General features: G+C 43.9%; 2 protein-coding genes across 14 annotated transcripts in view; one reads left to right on the plus strand and one right to left on the minus strand.

Annotated features, from left to right (window-relative positions):
* RAB9A (RAB9A, member RAS oncogene family) overlaps positions 1–17,357 on the plus strand; it is a 20,320-nt gene continuing 2,963 nt past the window's right edge. For 3 of the 12 annotated variants that reach the window (XM_048861267.2, XM_048861336.2, XM_048861320.2), the window contains exon 1: positions 1,286–1,411. The gene's annotated coding sequence lies outside the window, so the exon portion shown is untranslated. Of the gene's footprint in view, positions 254–1,274; positions 1,412–5,373; positions 5,506–9,987; positions 10,021–13,107; positions 13,355–17,357 lie in introns of those variants that run through there. The other 9 variants (XM_048861248.2, XM_048861329.2, XM_048861240.2 and 6 more) reach the window with 7 other exon arrangements.
* The window catches only part of TRAPPC2 (trafficking protein particle complex subunit 2), a 22,667-nt gene continuing 17,479 nt past the window's right edge, over positions 12,170–17,357 (minus strand). For both annotated transcript variants that reach the window (XR_007358054.2, XM_048861375.2), the window contains one exon: positions 12,170–12,839. Coding sequence is in view for 1 of the 2 variants with exons in the window: in XM_048861375.2 (XP_048717332.1) it covers positions 12,795–12,839 (45 nt within the window). In the remaining variant the exon portion in view is untranslated. The remainder of the gene's footprint in view (positions 12,840–17,357) is intronic.

Genomic DNA, 17,357 nt, shown 5'->3' on the forward strand with positions numbered 1-17,357 from the left:
CTGATGGGGGCTGCAATGTATTACTGTGCTCTTTGGCAATGTACATTGGTCAATGCTGGCTCCTTCTCAGGTTCAAGTTGGCCACCCCGGTCTAGAACAAGACGCTGGTGGATGAGACAAACAAGCAGAGCACAGTGGAGTGTGAGGAAGACAGGATAACAAAATAAGAAGCTGGGGAAAGGTCTGTGGACTGAAACCCTGATGATACAACTCCGTGCTGCCCACACAGCCAGACTTCAAGACTAGAGTGAAGGTGAGCCCATTTCGGCCTGAATTAGCAACTGAGCACAGGGGAAATAAGAATTTTAATCTGAGTGCCAGGCTGCTGCGTCTGGGTTGCTGATGACTCAATGTTTTTTTCTCAACAAAGATAAGTCTGCAAACTTTTTTTATTTTAAAAAAACATTTATTGAAGTGATTCATGTATAAGTAAATGATCTGATGACCGAGACAGAGCAAAAGACATAGCATAAAAGCGCTGTGTCACCCTCACAAACAGATCAGGGCTATTGGGAGAACAAGAATCTACACAAAGGCAAACAGTTGTAAAAGTAAAGCAATTGGGGCCCTGTGGCTGGGATGCCTCCCCAGTGCTCGTGACCCGTGTGGTCTGGCAGTCAGGATAGGATCTTCCCCTCCTTCAGTGGCCTGGATGACTGCTTCTCATGGACTGATCTGCGCTCTGCAATGGCCTTAGCCTTGCTGGTGCTGCAGCTTCCAAAAGCAGGGAACAAGACCTTGGAAAAGGGAGCAGTTCCGGCACCCTGCAGCGACAGACTCAATTGCGGGGAGAGGGCGGGGGCTGCCGTGGGCGTGAGTGAGCGGTGGGGAGGGGGGGCAGGGGAGAAGGAGTGTGTGCGTGGGGTGGGGAAAGGGGGTATGTGGCGGGGGGCAAGGATGGGGAGGGGGCCAGCTCGGGCTGGTGTGTGTGTGTGTGGGGGGGTGGGCTAGTGGCGGGGGGAAGAGGAGCTAGTAGTGAGCGGTGTGCATGGCGGGGAGGGGCCGTGGGAGGGAATGGGGGGGAACAAGGGACGTGGCTGGGGACCGGCCGGGCGCGCTGCTCAGTCCCGGCGACGGGGGCCTGGGCGGGGCGAGCACGAGTGACGGCACCGGGTGACTGAGGCTCCCGTGGACAGGGGGGCGCCGTCAGGCGGGCACCAATGATCGCAGTTTGGGGGCGGAGCCTCCTGCCAGAGAGGCGCGCGGGCCCCTCCCACAGCAGCGCCCCAGCCCGGGCGGGCGGGGAGTGAGCGCGGGGGGTCTGCGGCCGGCCTGGGTCACGTGACCTAGAGGCCCCACCCCCTCCGCCGCCGCCATGTTGTTTCTCTCTCCCGTACCAGCTGGTGGCTGCAGAGGCGGGACGGGAGCTGCGCAGCCCCGGTGCCGACATCAGCGGCGCCTCCCCCGGCAGGTAACAGCGCACGGAGCCTCGTCTGGAGCCGGGGCCGGGAGGTGGCCGCGAGGGACGGGGCCTCGGGGCGGCCTGGCAGGTGCAGGCGGCCCACCCCCCCCCGGGCTTCGCTCCTGGCCCCGGCCGCTGCCTCGCTGCGCTGCGGGGCGGGCGGTGTCTGCGTTTGTTGCCTGCCGGGGGCCGGGCTGGGAGCCCCCCACCTCTCACTTGCTCTCCCCGGGTTTCCGGGTCTGGCTTGTGGCCGCGGCCGTCGTGGCCCCGCGCGCGGTTTTCCGGGGTCCGGGCCGGGGGCTAAGGGCGCTGCCGGGGGCGGGGCCGGGGGGGCGCTGGCTGTGGAAACAAGCAATTCAAGATGGGGACCGGAGTCAAGCCGCTGATCCAACTTCTTCTGCGCTGTAATGAAATGTGGCGTGATTAGCGATCGCGTGACTGTGGGACAGATCCCTTTCCCTCCAGGGCGCTTTCTCAGCGCCGGTTGAAATCACCAGCCTGTCTCAGGTTAACTCGGTTTCTGCGGGGTGCTTTCCTTGTCCCTCAGCACCTTTCGAAGGGAGATTCCTGTAGACTGACTGAGAAGGAAGGTCCCTAAACTGCGTGGCTTGAAAAGCTACTTTCCCCCAAGTAACTGTAAGGGCAAGCCTAACAAGGCTGACCTTAAGTAGGTAATTACCGAGATGGGAAATGCCAGTAGCTTATATGCTACCGGCAAGCGGGAAGCTCCCTGGCTAGCCTGGGGGATACAGCTTCAATTTTTGGTGACTTGTAAGCCTTCATTTAAAAACTCCCTTTCTAAATGTAAGAATGCAGTGTCGTCTTTCTGACTCTGCGTACACTTACAACCCCAATAACAATTTCGCTGCTGTTCAAAATCCAGTGTCAAGTACTGAATCTGCCAGCATCCACTTTGGTTTCATACTTAAATGATGTCACTTTCATACAATTGCTGCTTCAAAAAAAACCTATGAGCAGTTTTTGAGGTAAGCACTGGAGAGGGAGTTGCTCGCAGGAGTCATATATAGCACCTGTCTAACAGTATAATAGGTAAACTAGATGTACATTTAATTATCGATGTTGGCTTCAACAGAGAATTTGGTCTTCACCCTTCCCAGTTCCTATGGAGTTCGGTTTGCTTTTTAAAATACACTTCTTTTATTAAGGGACAACTTTAGGTAATAGGTAGGTCTTGTGATAAGTTCTAAAAGTGGTTAAATCCCAACTCCAAAGTGGGTCGTGAATTCATCTTAATGGGGTTGCCAGGGACAGTGTTAGACTCACTGGGGTCTGGGGTTGAAGCAGAAGCCTGAGTAACTTAGCTTTGTGGGGCCCTGGGCAATTGACCTGCTTGCCACCTCCTGATGCCAGCCCTGATTCTAGAGCAACACAGTGCATAGGGACGTGTAGTAATTTTGTTGTCAGAAAGGGGTCACAGTGCAATTAAATTTGAGAAACGCTGATCTAGCTGACAGAGAACACTGTGTTAGCCAGAGTTACTAGGAAAAGGAAGTGACATCCCAGGGCAAGAAATTATCAGGCACAGAGAGAATCAGGTGATTTGTGGGCAGCAGAGTGGAGGCAGCTGCTGAGAAGTGGACTGCAAAGGAAATACCAGGTAGCAGATCTCATGGATGGCTGTAGCTAGAGCCTGGGAGATATGGGGTCAGGTGGAGTTGTCCTAGAAGAGAGACTGTTTTATGGTAGGGCTGAAGAAGGTAAAACATCCCAGTAGGGAGCTAATTGTGCATCCACATGGAATGGGAGATGCGCAGGTGGGCCATGAAAAGTAATTGTAATCAGCAGAGCAGGGAACAAGACAGAGAAGAAACCACAATAGAATTGCCATGGGAGAGGCTCAGGTAGCCTGTCACACATGTGATAAGCTGTCCAGCAGAGGATGTGAACTATCAGTACAGCAAAGCAACAGGGAAACAATGCAGAAGGGCAACCTGACCAGTGAATTGCACCCAGGGATGGAGGTAGATTAAATCTGAGACCAAGGGCCTATAGCATTGTCTGCAAACTACCTTGCACTGGTTTAATTAAATCAAGTTAGTTAAAAATCTGTGTGGATGCTGTTGTTACCTTAAATCTGTTCCTAATTGATATAAGAAACTGAAATAAATCTGTTTTAAACTGAAATAAGGGCTTGCCTACACATGGAGCTATTTGGGTATAGTTATTCTGAACAGTTCTGTGTGGACACTCTTAATTTGGAATGTGTGCCCACACGAGGAGTCATTCTAGAATAGTTAATTAAAATTGAAGTAGGGTGTGGATTTAAATGTCTTTTAAGTATAGACAAGCCCTAAGTGTCGACAAAGTGTTCTGCACAAGTTTTAACTAAATTGGTTTAAAGTAACAACTTTTATTTTAAAGTCTTGGTTGAGAGGCATGAAGCTGAAAGTACTCTTAGGGTATGTCTACACTACGAAATTAGGTCGATTTTATAGAAGTGGATTTTTAGAAACCGATTTTATACAGTTGATTGCGTATGTCCACACTAAGTGCATTAAGTCGGCGGAGTGCGTCCTCACTACCGTGGCTAGCATCAACTTACAGAGCAGTGCACTGTGGGTAGCTATCCCACAGTTCCTGCAGTCTCCGCTGCCCATTGGAATTCTGGGTTAAGCTCCCAATGCCTGATGGGGCAAAAACATTGTCGCAGGTGGTTTTGGGTACATGTCGTCAGGCTTCCCTCTCTTCCTCCGTGAAAGCAACGACAGACGATATTTCACGCCTTTTTTCTTGGGTTACCCGTGCAGATGCCATACCACAGCAAGCATGGAGGCTGCTCAGCTCACCGTCACCATACATCTCATGGGTGCTGCTGGCAGATGCGGTACTGCATTGCTACACAGCAGCAGCTCCTTGCCTTCGCGGCAGATGGTGCAGTAGGACTGATAGCTGTCGTACGTCTCCTGGGTGCTCCTGGCAGACCTCGGTGAGGTTGATCAGGGATGCCTGGACAGACATGACTGTTCTTCTCTTAGAGCACCAAATGGGAGCCAGAGAGTCCAGGTCATTCTCTTCCTTAAGTTTTGTCGCATGGAGATTCAGTCCTGCCTGGAATATCATGCGAGCTGGAGGCTTCCGCTTCAGGTTGTTCTCCCAGCTGGCAGCACCGTGCGGTCGCACCTACCCCTTGCTCCCATGGCTCATGAAGCCTGGACAGTAGTAAGGAGCAACTCAACTGTAGGCTGAGCAAGTGCAGAATGGTGGTAGAATGTGCCTTTGGATGTTTAAAAGCTCGCTGGTGCTGTTTGCTGACTAGGTTAGACCTCAGTGCAACCAACATTCTCATTGTTATTGCTGCTTGCTGTGTGCACCATTATTATGGTGCCATAATATCTGTGAGAGTAAGGGGGAGACATTTATGGCGGGGTGGAAGGTTGAGGCAGACACCAATTTTGAGCAGCCAGACACCAGGGCGATTAGAAGAGCACAGCAAGGTGCGCTGCACATCAGAGAAGCTTTGAAAACCAGTTTCATGACTGGCCAGGCTACGGTGTGACAGTTGTGTGTGTTTCTCCTTGATGCAAACCCGCCCCCTTTATTGATTTTTAATTCCCTGTAATCCAACCACTCTCCCCCCTTCAAAATAAAGTAACTGTTGTTTTGAAACCATGCATTCTTTCTTAATTAAAAAAAAAATGAGATAATGGACAAGGTAGCTGGGGTGGGGTGGGGAAGGAGGGAAGGACAAGGCTACATTGCTTACTGTAACCACACTAAAGATCAGACTGTTTGAATGACAGCCTTCTGTTGCTTGGGCCATCCTCTGGAGTGGAGTGGCTGGGTGCCCGGAGCCTCTCCCGCCACGTTCTTGGGTGTCTGGGTGAGAAAGCTATGGAACATGGGGAGGAGGGTAGGCAGTTATACAGTGGATGCAGCGGGGGTCTGTGCTCTTGTTGGCTTTCCTGCAGCTCCAACAGATGCTTCATCATGTCCGTTTGCTTCCCCAACAGATGCTCCCCCTCAGCATCTCATCCTGCCTCCACTCTTTGTGCTCACTTAATTCTTTCCTGGGCTCTGCCACTGAATGCCTTCATGCATTCAGCTGTGCAGGAGGACTGCTTGAGCTTGGAAAACATGTCATCGTGAGTGCGTTTTTTTTTCGCATTCTAATCTGCAGTAACCTCAGGGACGGAGATGATGGGGGAGCGTAGAAACGTTCTACGCTCTACGATTCTGGGGGGACTGCGTGGTCACCTGTGCTGCTGAGTTCGCCATGCTGACCAAACAGGAAATGAAATTCAAAAGTTCCTGGGGCTTTTCCTGTGTACCTGGCTAGTGCATCGGAGTTCAAAGTGCTGTCCAGAGCAGTCACAATGGAGCACTCTGGGATAGCTCCTGGAGGCCAATACCGTTGATTTGTGTCCGTACTACCTCAAATTAGACCCAGCAAGGTCGATTTTAGTGCTGCTCCCCTTGTCGGGGAGGAGTACAAAAGTCAATTTTAAGAGCCCTTTAGGTCAACGGAACGGGGTTGGTTGTGTGGACGCAGTCATTTTTAAATTGACCTAACGCAGCTAAATTCGACCTAACCCAGTTGTGTAGACCAAGCCTTAGTGTACCAATAGCCAAGAATGCATTCCTGGGATAGCTTATTGCTGTTGGGCTGTGGCTTTAAGTATTATGGCTTATGGTTATAAGTATCATTTTTAAAAATCAAAATAAAGGGGGCTGGGGAGGCTAACAAGGTATTTCCAATCTGAAAAGTAGTTCATAGTAGAAGGGTTAGAGAACGTAGTAGGGGAAAGGGTTATAATAATTAGAGCTGGCCAAAATTTGGAATTTCAGGTTTCTGGGAAATGTCAACATTTTGAAATTTCTTGTGACCTGGAGATTCTGAAAAAAAAAAAAAATCATTGAGAAGATTAAAACTGTTGCCATGTGGGCTGGTCCAGGCCTAGGGGGTCTGGGATCCCAGAGCTTCTAGACTCCCGGGCTAGCTGGCTCCCAGCGCTGTCTGACTCCTGCAACGTGGGGAGCCTGCTGGCATGGAAGTCCAGCTCAGTGGCAGGGAGTCTGGAAGCTCTGGGAGCTGCAACATGGGTTGGGGCTCTTGGGGCTTCTGGATCCATGCTGCAGTGCTGGGAGCCTAGACCCTGAGAGCCATGGCTTGACCCAGTCTTCCAATTCTGGCAGGAGGGAGCCCCAGAAGCCGTAGCTGTGCTGTTGCTCAGAAATTCCAGGCTCTCAGCTCCATGACAAGGAGCCTGGAAAGCCTGAGACACCTGCTCAAGTTGCCATTTTCAGGGCTTCCAGGTACCCTTATGCAGACCTGAGAGCCAAGCCTCAGTTCAAGCCAGGGCTTCCAGGCTCTGCTGCAGGAACTCTAGAAGCCTGGGGTCACTGACTATGGAGCAGATCGGCTTGTGGGGCTGCTGTGGACTGCAGACTCCTGATACTCACATGAGCCAGCTGGGAATCAGGCATGCTTCCATCAAACCCCTGCCTGCAATTCAGAGAGAACTTATTGAACCTGAAGTGTGTTTCCATGAAACATTTCAGGTTCCATGAATCAGCATTTCGCAGTGAAACTTTCATCTGAAAATTTCAGACCTGCTCTAGTTAGACACTTTTTCTAGTCTATTCTTGTATTTTGAATATGTTTTAAAATGTAACTAAAGGGTCACACTTGGGGCCCCATCTCCCTCCTTTCAGTAATAGTGGTTCCAATTATAACCCTCACCCTAGTTCAGGGCCCTGAACAAGTCTGTAGCAAATAAATACATAGATTGAGGGCCACAAGCTGTCATGTTCTTTCCCTAGAGCACCACCTCCTGCTACTCCTTTACTCAAAGTACAAGTTTAAACTGGTCAAACACCTGTGAAGCTTGGTGGTTTCTTTGGCACTACTCATATTACAACTTTTAACTGAAATTGTAATCCGTTAATGGTATAGTGGACTATAAACACAGTTGCCTTTAGATACCACATTATTCTTAGTATTATAGCTAGTGTTTTGCACCAGACAGAGGCTCAGCAAGGTACACAATTGTCTTCCTGCAGGATAAAAATGGATGATTTAAACAAATTATAAAATAAAAAAGGTATTTAAATACTTTTAAAGAATAAACCTATTTAAAATGACAAGCTGTATAAGGCCTAAATTTACAATAATCTATTAAAATAATTAAATATGAGGCCACAGATATGTACTGCTTGGTTTTAAAGTTCTCAGACTATTGAACTTATGGAAGTCACTGACTAAGCACCTGGAAAGAAGGCCTGTTGACGTGCTAAACCAGCTTTTGAAGTAGTAGTCTCTTCTGTGGCTGCAGAAAGAATCTTTTTCTCCACTTCAGTTTATTCAACTAGTTCAGTTCATTGATTAGTTCATTCAAAATTAAGAAATTGAGTGGGAATTGAAAAAGCAGGAACGTTTTTCTTCCAAACTATCTATGAATAAAAACTAGGTGTGAGGATAAGAACTACTAATTTAATATCTGAAAGACATGATGACCAGAAACCATCAGTTCAATTCACTACCGACAAATAATGATTCCTTTGTTTAATAAATCAATGTTTTAAGGGCAAAACATGTTTATATAAATATTTTTATTGTGTATCCTGCGCATTTAAGGTAGTTTAATTTCATACAAAAAATAACATCCTGTTTGCACACTTTTAATTGTACTCCAGTTTCCATCCAAATAGAACTTGACACAAATCATTAGCAAAAAATTAATCTAGTAAATAAGAAATGCATCATTCACCATTTTCTAACATACAAGTGTAAAAAGTAAGAATCTTAACTACATTAAGCTGTATAATAGTGTATTGTCCTGGTTATCAAAAAGTTCCCGTTTTAGTGTAAAGGATATATTTAGTTGCAAATCAACATGTTTTAAAGGTTACCAACTAATGAGAATTAACCTTTCTTTAGGAAAGAAAACCTTAAAAAGTACAATTGAAATCAAGATTTAAATCTATTTAAATTGTTTTCTGCTTGCCTTTTTAAATAATGATTAAAATCGGTGATTTAAATTGATCCACTCTGTCTTCCTGCAGCCTTATTTTCTGGCCACGTGATTAGGAGGGCCTGTGTAATCAGCTGCGTGGTTGGACAACCATCAGCATTGTTTCATGTGCTGATGGTACCACTCTATATACACATTCTCCCTGCATTCTATCCTCTGCAGGGGTTGTATGGGATAGCGGCTCTCCTTTTCAGTTAGAATGCATTGATAAGAACATGATTAGGCAGCACGGTAGGTGTAGAAACAAATATTATTTATCTGTATTGTAGCCATATCTGTAGTCCCCAAACAAGATTTGATGATCTGTTATGCTAGATTCTGTACAAAAATGCATACTTGTCAGCCATTATTTGATGAAAAGTGGGCACCAATTCTCATTATTTGTACCAAGAGTACAGGAAGGTCATAAACTGGTCACAAAGACACTTTTACTTGTAGTGTGGATTAGGCTTCATATATTCAACTACTAGAATTTCTCAAGCAGTGAATTTTATTAGATATCTTTCATACTGGCTTCAGTATCTATAAAGCAGTCAGGCTCCTTCTCAAGTTCATTTGCAGTTAAAAAGGAAAGCTAATTAGTGGTTTTCCTGGATCCCTATTTGGTTTTTGTTTTGTTTTTTAATAAATTTTAGAAATCCCCAGCTACCTTCAATGGTGCAGTAGCCAGACTACAGAAGGGCCTAGGAACTACAGGATTTGGCATATGCTGTGTATTTTCTATAGTGTCTTTGCTACAATGTTGCATTCTCCTGTCTGCCAGCAAATGAAAATGTTTGACAAATTTGTAAATAAATCAAACTAAATGTAAAACCCTTAATTCAATATAAAGACTGTGAATTTAAGTGTTCAAGCCAAGAAACTTTAAATGAAAAGCTCCTGAGGTACTGTACGTATTGTATATATTAAAGCATCCACTTAACAGCAAAAAGATGCAAATTTATCAGTCTAAAGATGCAGTATTCACAAATATTGCATTTTATTAAAAATACAGACAAGGTTTCCCCCAAGATTTTAGTGAAGGTTGAGGACATACCTAGAAAAATAGTTTCTGTGAGTCACAAAACTGTGTGTGTGTTTGGGGTGGGGGACATTTTAAATTCCTTTTTTTGGTTTTGTAGTCAAAATCAAATGTGGTATAAGTTCAGTATTTGATATGACCTTTTTCTGGGGACTATCCTGCAGGGGTTTGGAATTCAATGATCTAATCTTTTTCCATGTCATTCCTGTTATTTACTCTAGATTAATTTTAAAGATGGAGGGGAGGCTTAAGAAAAGAGTCTTGTGTATGGCTTTTCATAGTAGGTTTTCTTGTTTTGGGGCTTCCTTTTTGAGAGGGGCATGACAGTGAATCTTGTATTATATATTCACAAAACTGTTCTAGAAAAACTGATTTGTGTATCTATCTATCCATCCTTAAACCAATTGGTATGCTGTGTATTGGTGATGATATATGAACTGTCAGAGTAAATGTGCATGTACAATCTCTTGATATATTACAAGTTACTATTTTATGCTTAGCTACTCTTAAAGCAAAATTGGCTGAAACAAATTGGTTACACATATTGCAAATTAATGTCTCCTCATTTGCAGATGCTGAATGATGATTTAAGCTGAACAATCAAGGTAAATGCTTTTTGATGTAATATTGCAGTGTTGTTGTTGCTGTATTGGTCCCAGGATATTAGAGACACAAAGTGGGTTAAAGAGACAAGCTTTCAAGTTACACAGACCTGAACAGCTCTGTATAGCTTGAAAGCTTGCCTTTCACCAAGAGAAGGTAGTCCAATAAAAGATAGTACCTCACTTGCTAGTCTCTCTTGACATATGTTGATTTCTTTGCGTATGCAGTTATATATCATAGATGTTAACTGTGTTCGAAAACAAAATATAAATTCTGTAGAGTTCAAAACAGGTAAAAAGAATACCAGTTGGCTAATCTAAATACTAAAACATTAAACAGAGTGGGAGTAATTTAGACCCATTATTTTAATCATTTGGGTTTTTAAAATTGAAATTTGAAAACTTGTGCTATTGTGACTTCAGATTAAAATTTATAACAAATTAAGATGCTGGGTTTTTAAAAATGCCTCTACTTAGAAGGATCTTACATGAATTTTATAAAACTTAATGTGGAAAAACAAAACAAAATATTGAAAATTATAACCCTGATTCTGCAAAACTACGTAAGTAACTATGTAACTTTAATCACATAATAGTCAGTTGTGGAAGCATCTGGAGTATCAGGTTCTAAAATTGTATCTTTATGAAACTTTCCTTAGTGACATAAAATTTTAGTCACTTCAAAACAAACTTGTGTCAGTGTTAACAATGAAAAGTTAATTTAGACTTTCAGTACATTTAACAAAGTTATTGTGAGCTTTTTTATCCACCCAAGCTAAAAATTTCAAAAATAGGAGCCCCCTAAACTGAGGCTTTTAGAACTATATTTAAGAATTGTCTGTACATGAGATTATTCTGGAATAACTCCATCTGTGGACACTCTTTATGGAACTGAGTACCATCTGGTTTAGCTTAATCCAAAAGCGGGTTAAGCAAAACCTGAACAAGGCACTCAGGAATGGCTATTGCTCTTCAATTTCACATCCTACCTTGAAAATTAATTCAGATTAAGTGTAGACAAACCCTTAAACACCTGAATGATTTAGGAATAAAAATTCCATTTACTGCAGGCAGCAAACCCTGAAGGAGGAGTACTGCCTGGTTAAAGCTGAAATGCTTCAATTGACTTGAAGTCCAGTATGTCAGAAGGTGGCATTGATTGTAAATATGGCAAAGGCTTATTTGCTTATCAGTTTGTGTTTTAAGTTTGTGTTCTCACAGTAAGGATGTTAAAGAGGTTTTAAGTTATGAAACCTTAGTAGAGAAAAATCTCTGTGAAATCAGGGAAACTTAAATAAATCCACTTTAGCAGTTCAAGGCTATGAAATGGGAAGAAAGACATGACTTTAAAAAACCATGATTTTTAGCTGCTGTGTTTAAAAAAAATCCTTAGTGTGTCTGAGTCCCTCTTTTATACATAGATGCAATAAATATGGGCACTAGCAAAGTGTGGGCACTAGCAAAGTGTCGTGAAGTGATCTGAAAATGAGATTTTTTTTCACTGATGCATTTGTTAGTCTAATGTGCTGTTATTGTAAAGCCTAGTTAACTGATAAAGTAACTTGTAATTAACAAAGGAGGGAGAGAGATATGGGACCATGGTATAAGCTGTAGCTAAGTTGGTTTATAACTAGAAAACATAAACATGATCCTACAGAGACTTTTCATGAAGTCACATGCAGGGCCGGATTAACTCTTCTGTGGGCCCGGGGCTGTTAGATTTTGTGGGGGCCCTGTATACAAGTCTTTTTCCTAATTTAAAACAAAATAATCAAATTATGGCATTGAGGCTATTAACGCTATACTAAACTTGCCTTTTAATTAACATAATACAGTTCTGTGGTTACATTTCAGTCTTAAAACATGTAGAATATAGTTAATTCAAAATAGCCTACTTCTTACCTAAGAACAGCTGTTATATTAGTTTCTTTGTGGGAGGGAGTTTGGGTGCAGGAGGGGGCTCCAGGCTGGGGCAGAGTGTTAGGGTACAGGAGAGGGTGTGAGGTGCAGGCTCCGCCCAGGAGGTGCTTGCCACAGGCCAGGGTGGATTTGATTGAAATCAAATTGATTTAAATCATGATTTAAATCACTAGTCAGGAAGACTCGATTTAATCATGGATTTCTACATAAACGTGAAAAGGAGTACTTGTGGCACCTTACAGACTAACAAATTTATTAGAGCATAAGCTTTCGTGAGCTACAGCTCACTTCATAAAAGTGGATTCTTGTTGGTTGTTATAACTTTAATACATATTCTTCACAGCTCACAGATAGATGTAGGTTTCATTTTTAGAAGGTACACACTATACATTTTTAAGTGATTTATTTTGAAAACTTTTCAGATTATTTTTTCAGCTATATCAGAAAATGAATGATTATTTGGTTATTTCATTTACCAAAGGTAATTGAAGCAGATATTTATGAAGTCACTGGCAGGTGAACCATCTCCAATTCAACAGGTTAATTATTATTTGGAGGATTTACTTGCCATGCTGTATTAGGAGGAGAACATCACCAGACAGACATTTTAATTGTTTTATTTAACTAAAACAATAACATTATGTATTCTGGATTTTTTTCTTCAACAGCAAACATATAATATTTTAACAAAACAGCATATAAATTTTTGATTTTAGTTAAATACTCAAGTTTTTTAAAATCACATTTGTTTTTGTTAAAGTTGTTAACTAAAATAGTTAAATGAAATATTTTAAAAAAAAATCGACTGTCAGCCAGGTCAACATGAGAAACTTAAAATATTGGCTTCTGCAGCTAACTCAGTCATCTTCATCTTCACCTTCATTTTCCTGTTTGTTCATAATCTGGAAAAGAAAAACAAGCTTTCCTGCTTTTTCAGATCCCAAACAGTTTCTCAATTTGGAATGAATTAGTCCAAAGGAAGAAAATATTCTTCCTGCACCGGCAGAAGAAGCTACTGCTGTTAAAAGTGAGATTATCACTTCAACAGTCTCTGAATCCAAGTGCTTAAGTGACTTCCACCAGTTCACTGGTGTGACTTTCTTTAAAACCTCATCAGCAAATATATATTTCTTGAATGGTTCTTATTCCCAAACTGGGTCTCTTTTACAGGCTGCTGCCATTTTAGGTTTCCCCTTCTAGTGAGAGAATGGTATGATAGAGCTCAAATCAATGAAGGCTACACTCAGACCTCAAGACTTCTGGAATATGCTGCTCTAACAGTTTTGCTTTTGATTCTACTGCCTATCCCTCCCTTCTCACATTTATCTCCAGACGACTTCTCCTTGTCCAGATCTATTCCACCCCCAACAATCTTCTATTCATTGAACTTTTTGAAACTTTGCACTTTTAGAGAGAGGTAAGGGATTGACTCTGTGTACACAAATTTGTGGAGGGACAATAAGGTTGAGGTCTGTTATTTCTCACCTCTCTATATTATTTATTTATTTAAAAACATTTTTTGCGGTTAACAAGCATGTTATCTCTGGAGACACAAATCCACAGTTTGAGAACTGCAAAATTAAACATCTCTGATGGTATCTTATAGACTGAGCACTGAGTCCCATTGGATAGATAGAAAGATTTAACCTAAATAATCTATACAGAAGCCTGTGGAACCCCATAAGATAGGGTCTCTAATCCATGAACTACTGGAACTCATTTACAAAACTTTTCTTAAACATTACATGAATAATTGTCTTTTACTATAGAATTAGAATTTATAATCCCTATTTCATGATGAGATATATTTGAGCTATAATGTATCTTAATTAAAACTATCTTTAGATAGTTTTTTTCTCAAAAACTATTTTATCAAAAAAATCATTGATTTTTATCCTCCCTGCCACAGGCAGCTCCCAGGCGGCAGAGCAGCAGGGCTCAGGCAGGTTGCCTGCCTGCCATAGCCCCATGCCGTTCCTGGAAGCGGCCGGCTGCTGGCTTGTCTCTGCACGCCCCTGGCGGGAGGGGGACAGTGTGTCTTCGTGCACTGCCTGCAAGCACCGCTGCTCCAGTTCCCGGCCAATAGGAGCTGCAGGGACGGTGCTGGGGGTGGGGAACAGTGTGCAGAGCCGCCCTCCTCTCCCCTCCCCACCACGAGCCACAGAGATGTGCCAGCAACCGGCCGTTTCCGGGAGTGGCATGGGGCCACAGTATGAAGGCAGCCTGCCTGAGCTCTGCTGCGCGGCTGGAGTTTTAGCAGCCTGGAGATCGCAATCGACTGACAGAGGCTCCAGGATCGACCAGTCGATCACAATCGACGGGTTGGTGACCACTGAATTGTATATAATTATGGATTTATTTTTGTGGGGGCCTCCCTTAGCCCAAAGCCCTGGGCTGCAGCCCCTAGAGCACCTGCATTAATCCGGCCCTGCTCACATGCGAGTAGTTTATGCATAAACTTCAGTAGGCTTCTTGTGTAGTTACGCATTGCTCAACATCTTTGCAAGATCATGGCTATGGTTGCATATTTACTAGGATGTAAAAGTTTGTGAAAGAAAATTGGCCACTCTACTACTATTTTCTTGTTAAATGACATTTTAAAAATATTAATGTACTCTAACCTTGTACATATGTCCAGGAGGGCACCACTACAGTGTTGCTTATCTTCAAGTAGTGTAGTCCAAGGATGAATACATTTATTCATCTTGCTGTGGACAAAACTTTATAGGCAGTGGCTACCTTCTTTTCTCTAGTTTTGAAATCCTTTCTGCATTAAGGCTCCCAGTTTTTACCGAACTTCGGGCATTTAAAAAAAAATTTTACTCTAGATAGGGCCTGTAAGACTGAGCATTACAAAAAAGTGGGAACTGTAGATGGAAGGAGCCAGAGCACGCCTGAAATTCCAGGAGTCTGGTGCAGGCCTTGATTCTACATCAGCACATTGTCATGTGATATGTATGCCAGTTTATAGCAGCTCTCAATTCTGCAAAAGCAGCTCTGTTTTCAGGTGATATGTATGCCAATTAATAGTAGTAATTAAAACAAGTGGGACATTGTTCTTCATCAGAGAGATGGGGCGGGTGAGGTAATATTGTTTATTGGACCAACTTCTGTTGGTGAGGGAGAAAAGCTTTTGAGCCAAACAGAGCTCTTCTTCAGATCTATTACCTCACCCGCCTTGTGTCTCTCATATCCTGAGACCTACATGGCTACAACTACATTGCATACTGCACTTTAGGGAGGAAGGAAGAAAGACCAAGTGGGCCATATAAAGGGAAAAACCTCCAATGACTGAGTGGAGAATATCCTAATGCCTTTCCAACTCTGATCTTCTAGACAGGTGCTTATTTTGCTGAACTAGTTTGACTTTTCCTAATTGTCATACATTTATGGGGATAGTGGGTAGATTGGTATAGGAACCTTAGGCCATGTCTACACTGTGGAGACTAAAGCCGCATAGATATGGTGGGGTAGGTATACTGGCATAACCCCATAGTGTAGATACAGCCTACAGCAATGGAAGTGACTTTTCTGTTGCTGTAGGATCACAGCCTTCCCAAGCACTACATCTTTGCGGGTATCTAGGTTGATGGAAGCATTCTTCCATTAATTTAGCTGAATCTATGCTGGGGTTAAGTTCGCATGGCTATTGTGCTCAGAGGTGGGAATTTTTCACACCTGAGTTCTGTAGCTGTGTCGAATTAAAACTTAAGTGTGGAGTGGGCTTTCGGGTTAGGTAGCTTAGGTTGCTGTTAGAAATGTTTCTATGACTTCTTTTGTGTTTAAATTGACAATTATAACACTTCTAGAAGCTTTTTTACAAGTCTGGATGACGGTGAGGAAAACATGCAGGCAGCCAAACTATACCAGCCTTCCGATTCTTGCTAGCAGCAGTGCTGAGCCAACAGTGCAGGAGCTTGCTAAAATTCTGAATATAGATGTGGCCTCAGTACTTTGAATCCAGTTAAATATGTTGAGTACAAGAAGTGTAAGACAAACATTGTAAATGTTTCCATCAAAGTTTTGTAGTGGACAGAATAAGGTCTGGTAGAGCTCACACATTTGCAGCTGTTGTGGCTGAAGATGTTTCTGCAAGCAGGGTGAATTGGCTCACATAGAGAATGCAGTCTTCAATAGAAAAAGATAGACCCATAACTGTTTTTAATGAACTTCTGCTCCTTAGGGCATTCTGTGCCAAAATAATAAAAATTCTGCACACAATATTTTAATATTCTTCAAAATCTGCAAATTTTATTTGTCAAATAAATGTGGAGGCTCCAGCAGGGCATTGGGGAGCACAGGCCACTGGCTGCACAGAGATGGGAGATCACTGTGCAGCTCTCTTCCCTGCCCCAACCCCGAAAACACGGACTCAGTGGTGAGGCTGCACCCAACCCTGACATAGTGCAAGAACCTGGCCTGCCACAGAAACACCCCTTGGCCCTGCCCCTCCCTGTGGGTAGGCAAGCTCAACAAGGCAGAGGCTTAGTATGGGGGGGATTCAGGTGTGGTTTGAGAGGGTTGTGTTTGGGGCAGTCTGGGTGCGGGAGGCTCAGTGAGGGATCCAGGTGCGGAGGGGATCTGGATGCACAGGGGATTGTTGGGGGATTCTCAGTACAGTGGTAATGGGACTCTGCAGGGGGTCCAGGTGCAGCTGGTTGGGGCTTAGTGGGAGGGGGATCCGGGTGTGGGTGGCTTGTCGGGGTGGTCCAGGTGCAGGGGGATTGGGGCTCATAAGGAGGGGTGGTCCAGGTGCAGGGGGGTTCGGCTCGGCAGGAGAATCTGGGTATGGGTGGGTCTGGATGCAGGGGAGTTGGGCACATGGGGGAACAGCTCCCTGTAAAAGGATCCCTCTCTCTTGCAACTAAGGGAAGGGGGGGAGGAGAAGGGGGAGTTTGCAGAGCTTCCTGCAGCTGGGGGAGGCATCAGGGGGTAGGTCTGACCCAGCCCCGGATGCCATGCAGGGGAAGAGGAAGTCCTGTCCTGTCCTGCCCAGCCCGGACTAGCAGCTGATCTCAGCGCACGGTAGGAGCCATGAGCCAGGTCTTCCCCAGTCCTGCCTCACAGTGATGTACCTCTCCGCCAGCTGCCCTGGGCACCCAAAACGTACTGCTGGGTAGGGCTGCATAAATGCTCTTGTGGCTTGCCTTTGCTTCCCCGTCAGAAAATCATTTTTCTGCACATAAATTCGCATTAAGTCATAAATTCTGCACATGCAGTGGCACAGATTTCCCAGAGGAGTGAACTTCAGTCTAGATACAAAATGCAAACACTGAGGGTAAAGTATGGAATGAGAAGATTTAAGAAAACTGTTCTTCTGGTGGTTCACATTTTGATGCAGTTTAAAATAAGAAAATAGAGCAGAACAGATATGTTTGGTTTTATATTTCTTGCTTCTACGAGGAAGCTTCCACTGTTTT

The sequence above is a fragment of the Caretta caretta genome, chromosome 1 (genome assembly GCF_965140235.1).
Source record: "Caretta caretta isolate rCarCar2 chromosome 1, rCarCar1.hap1, whole genome shotgun sequence".
Classification (NCBI taxonomy): Eukaryota; Metazoa; Chordata; order Testudines; family Cheloniidae; genus Caretta; species Caretta caretta.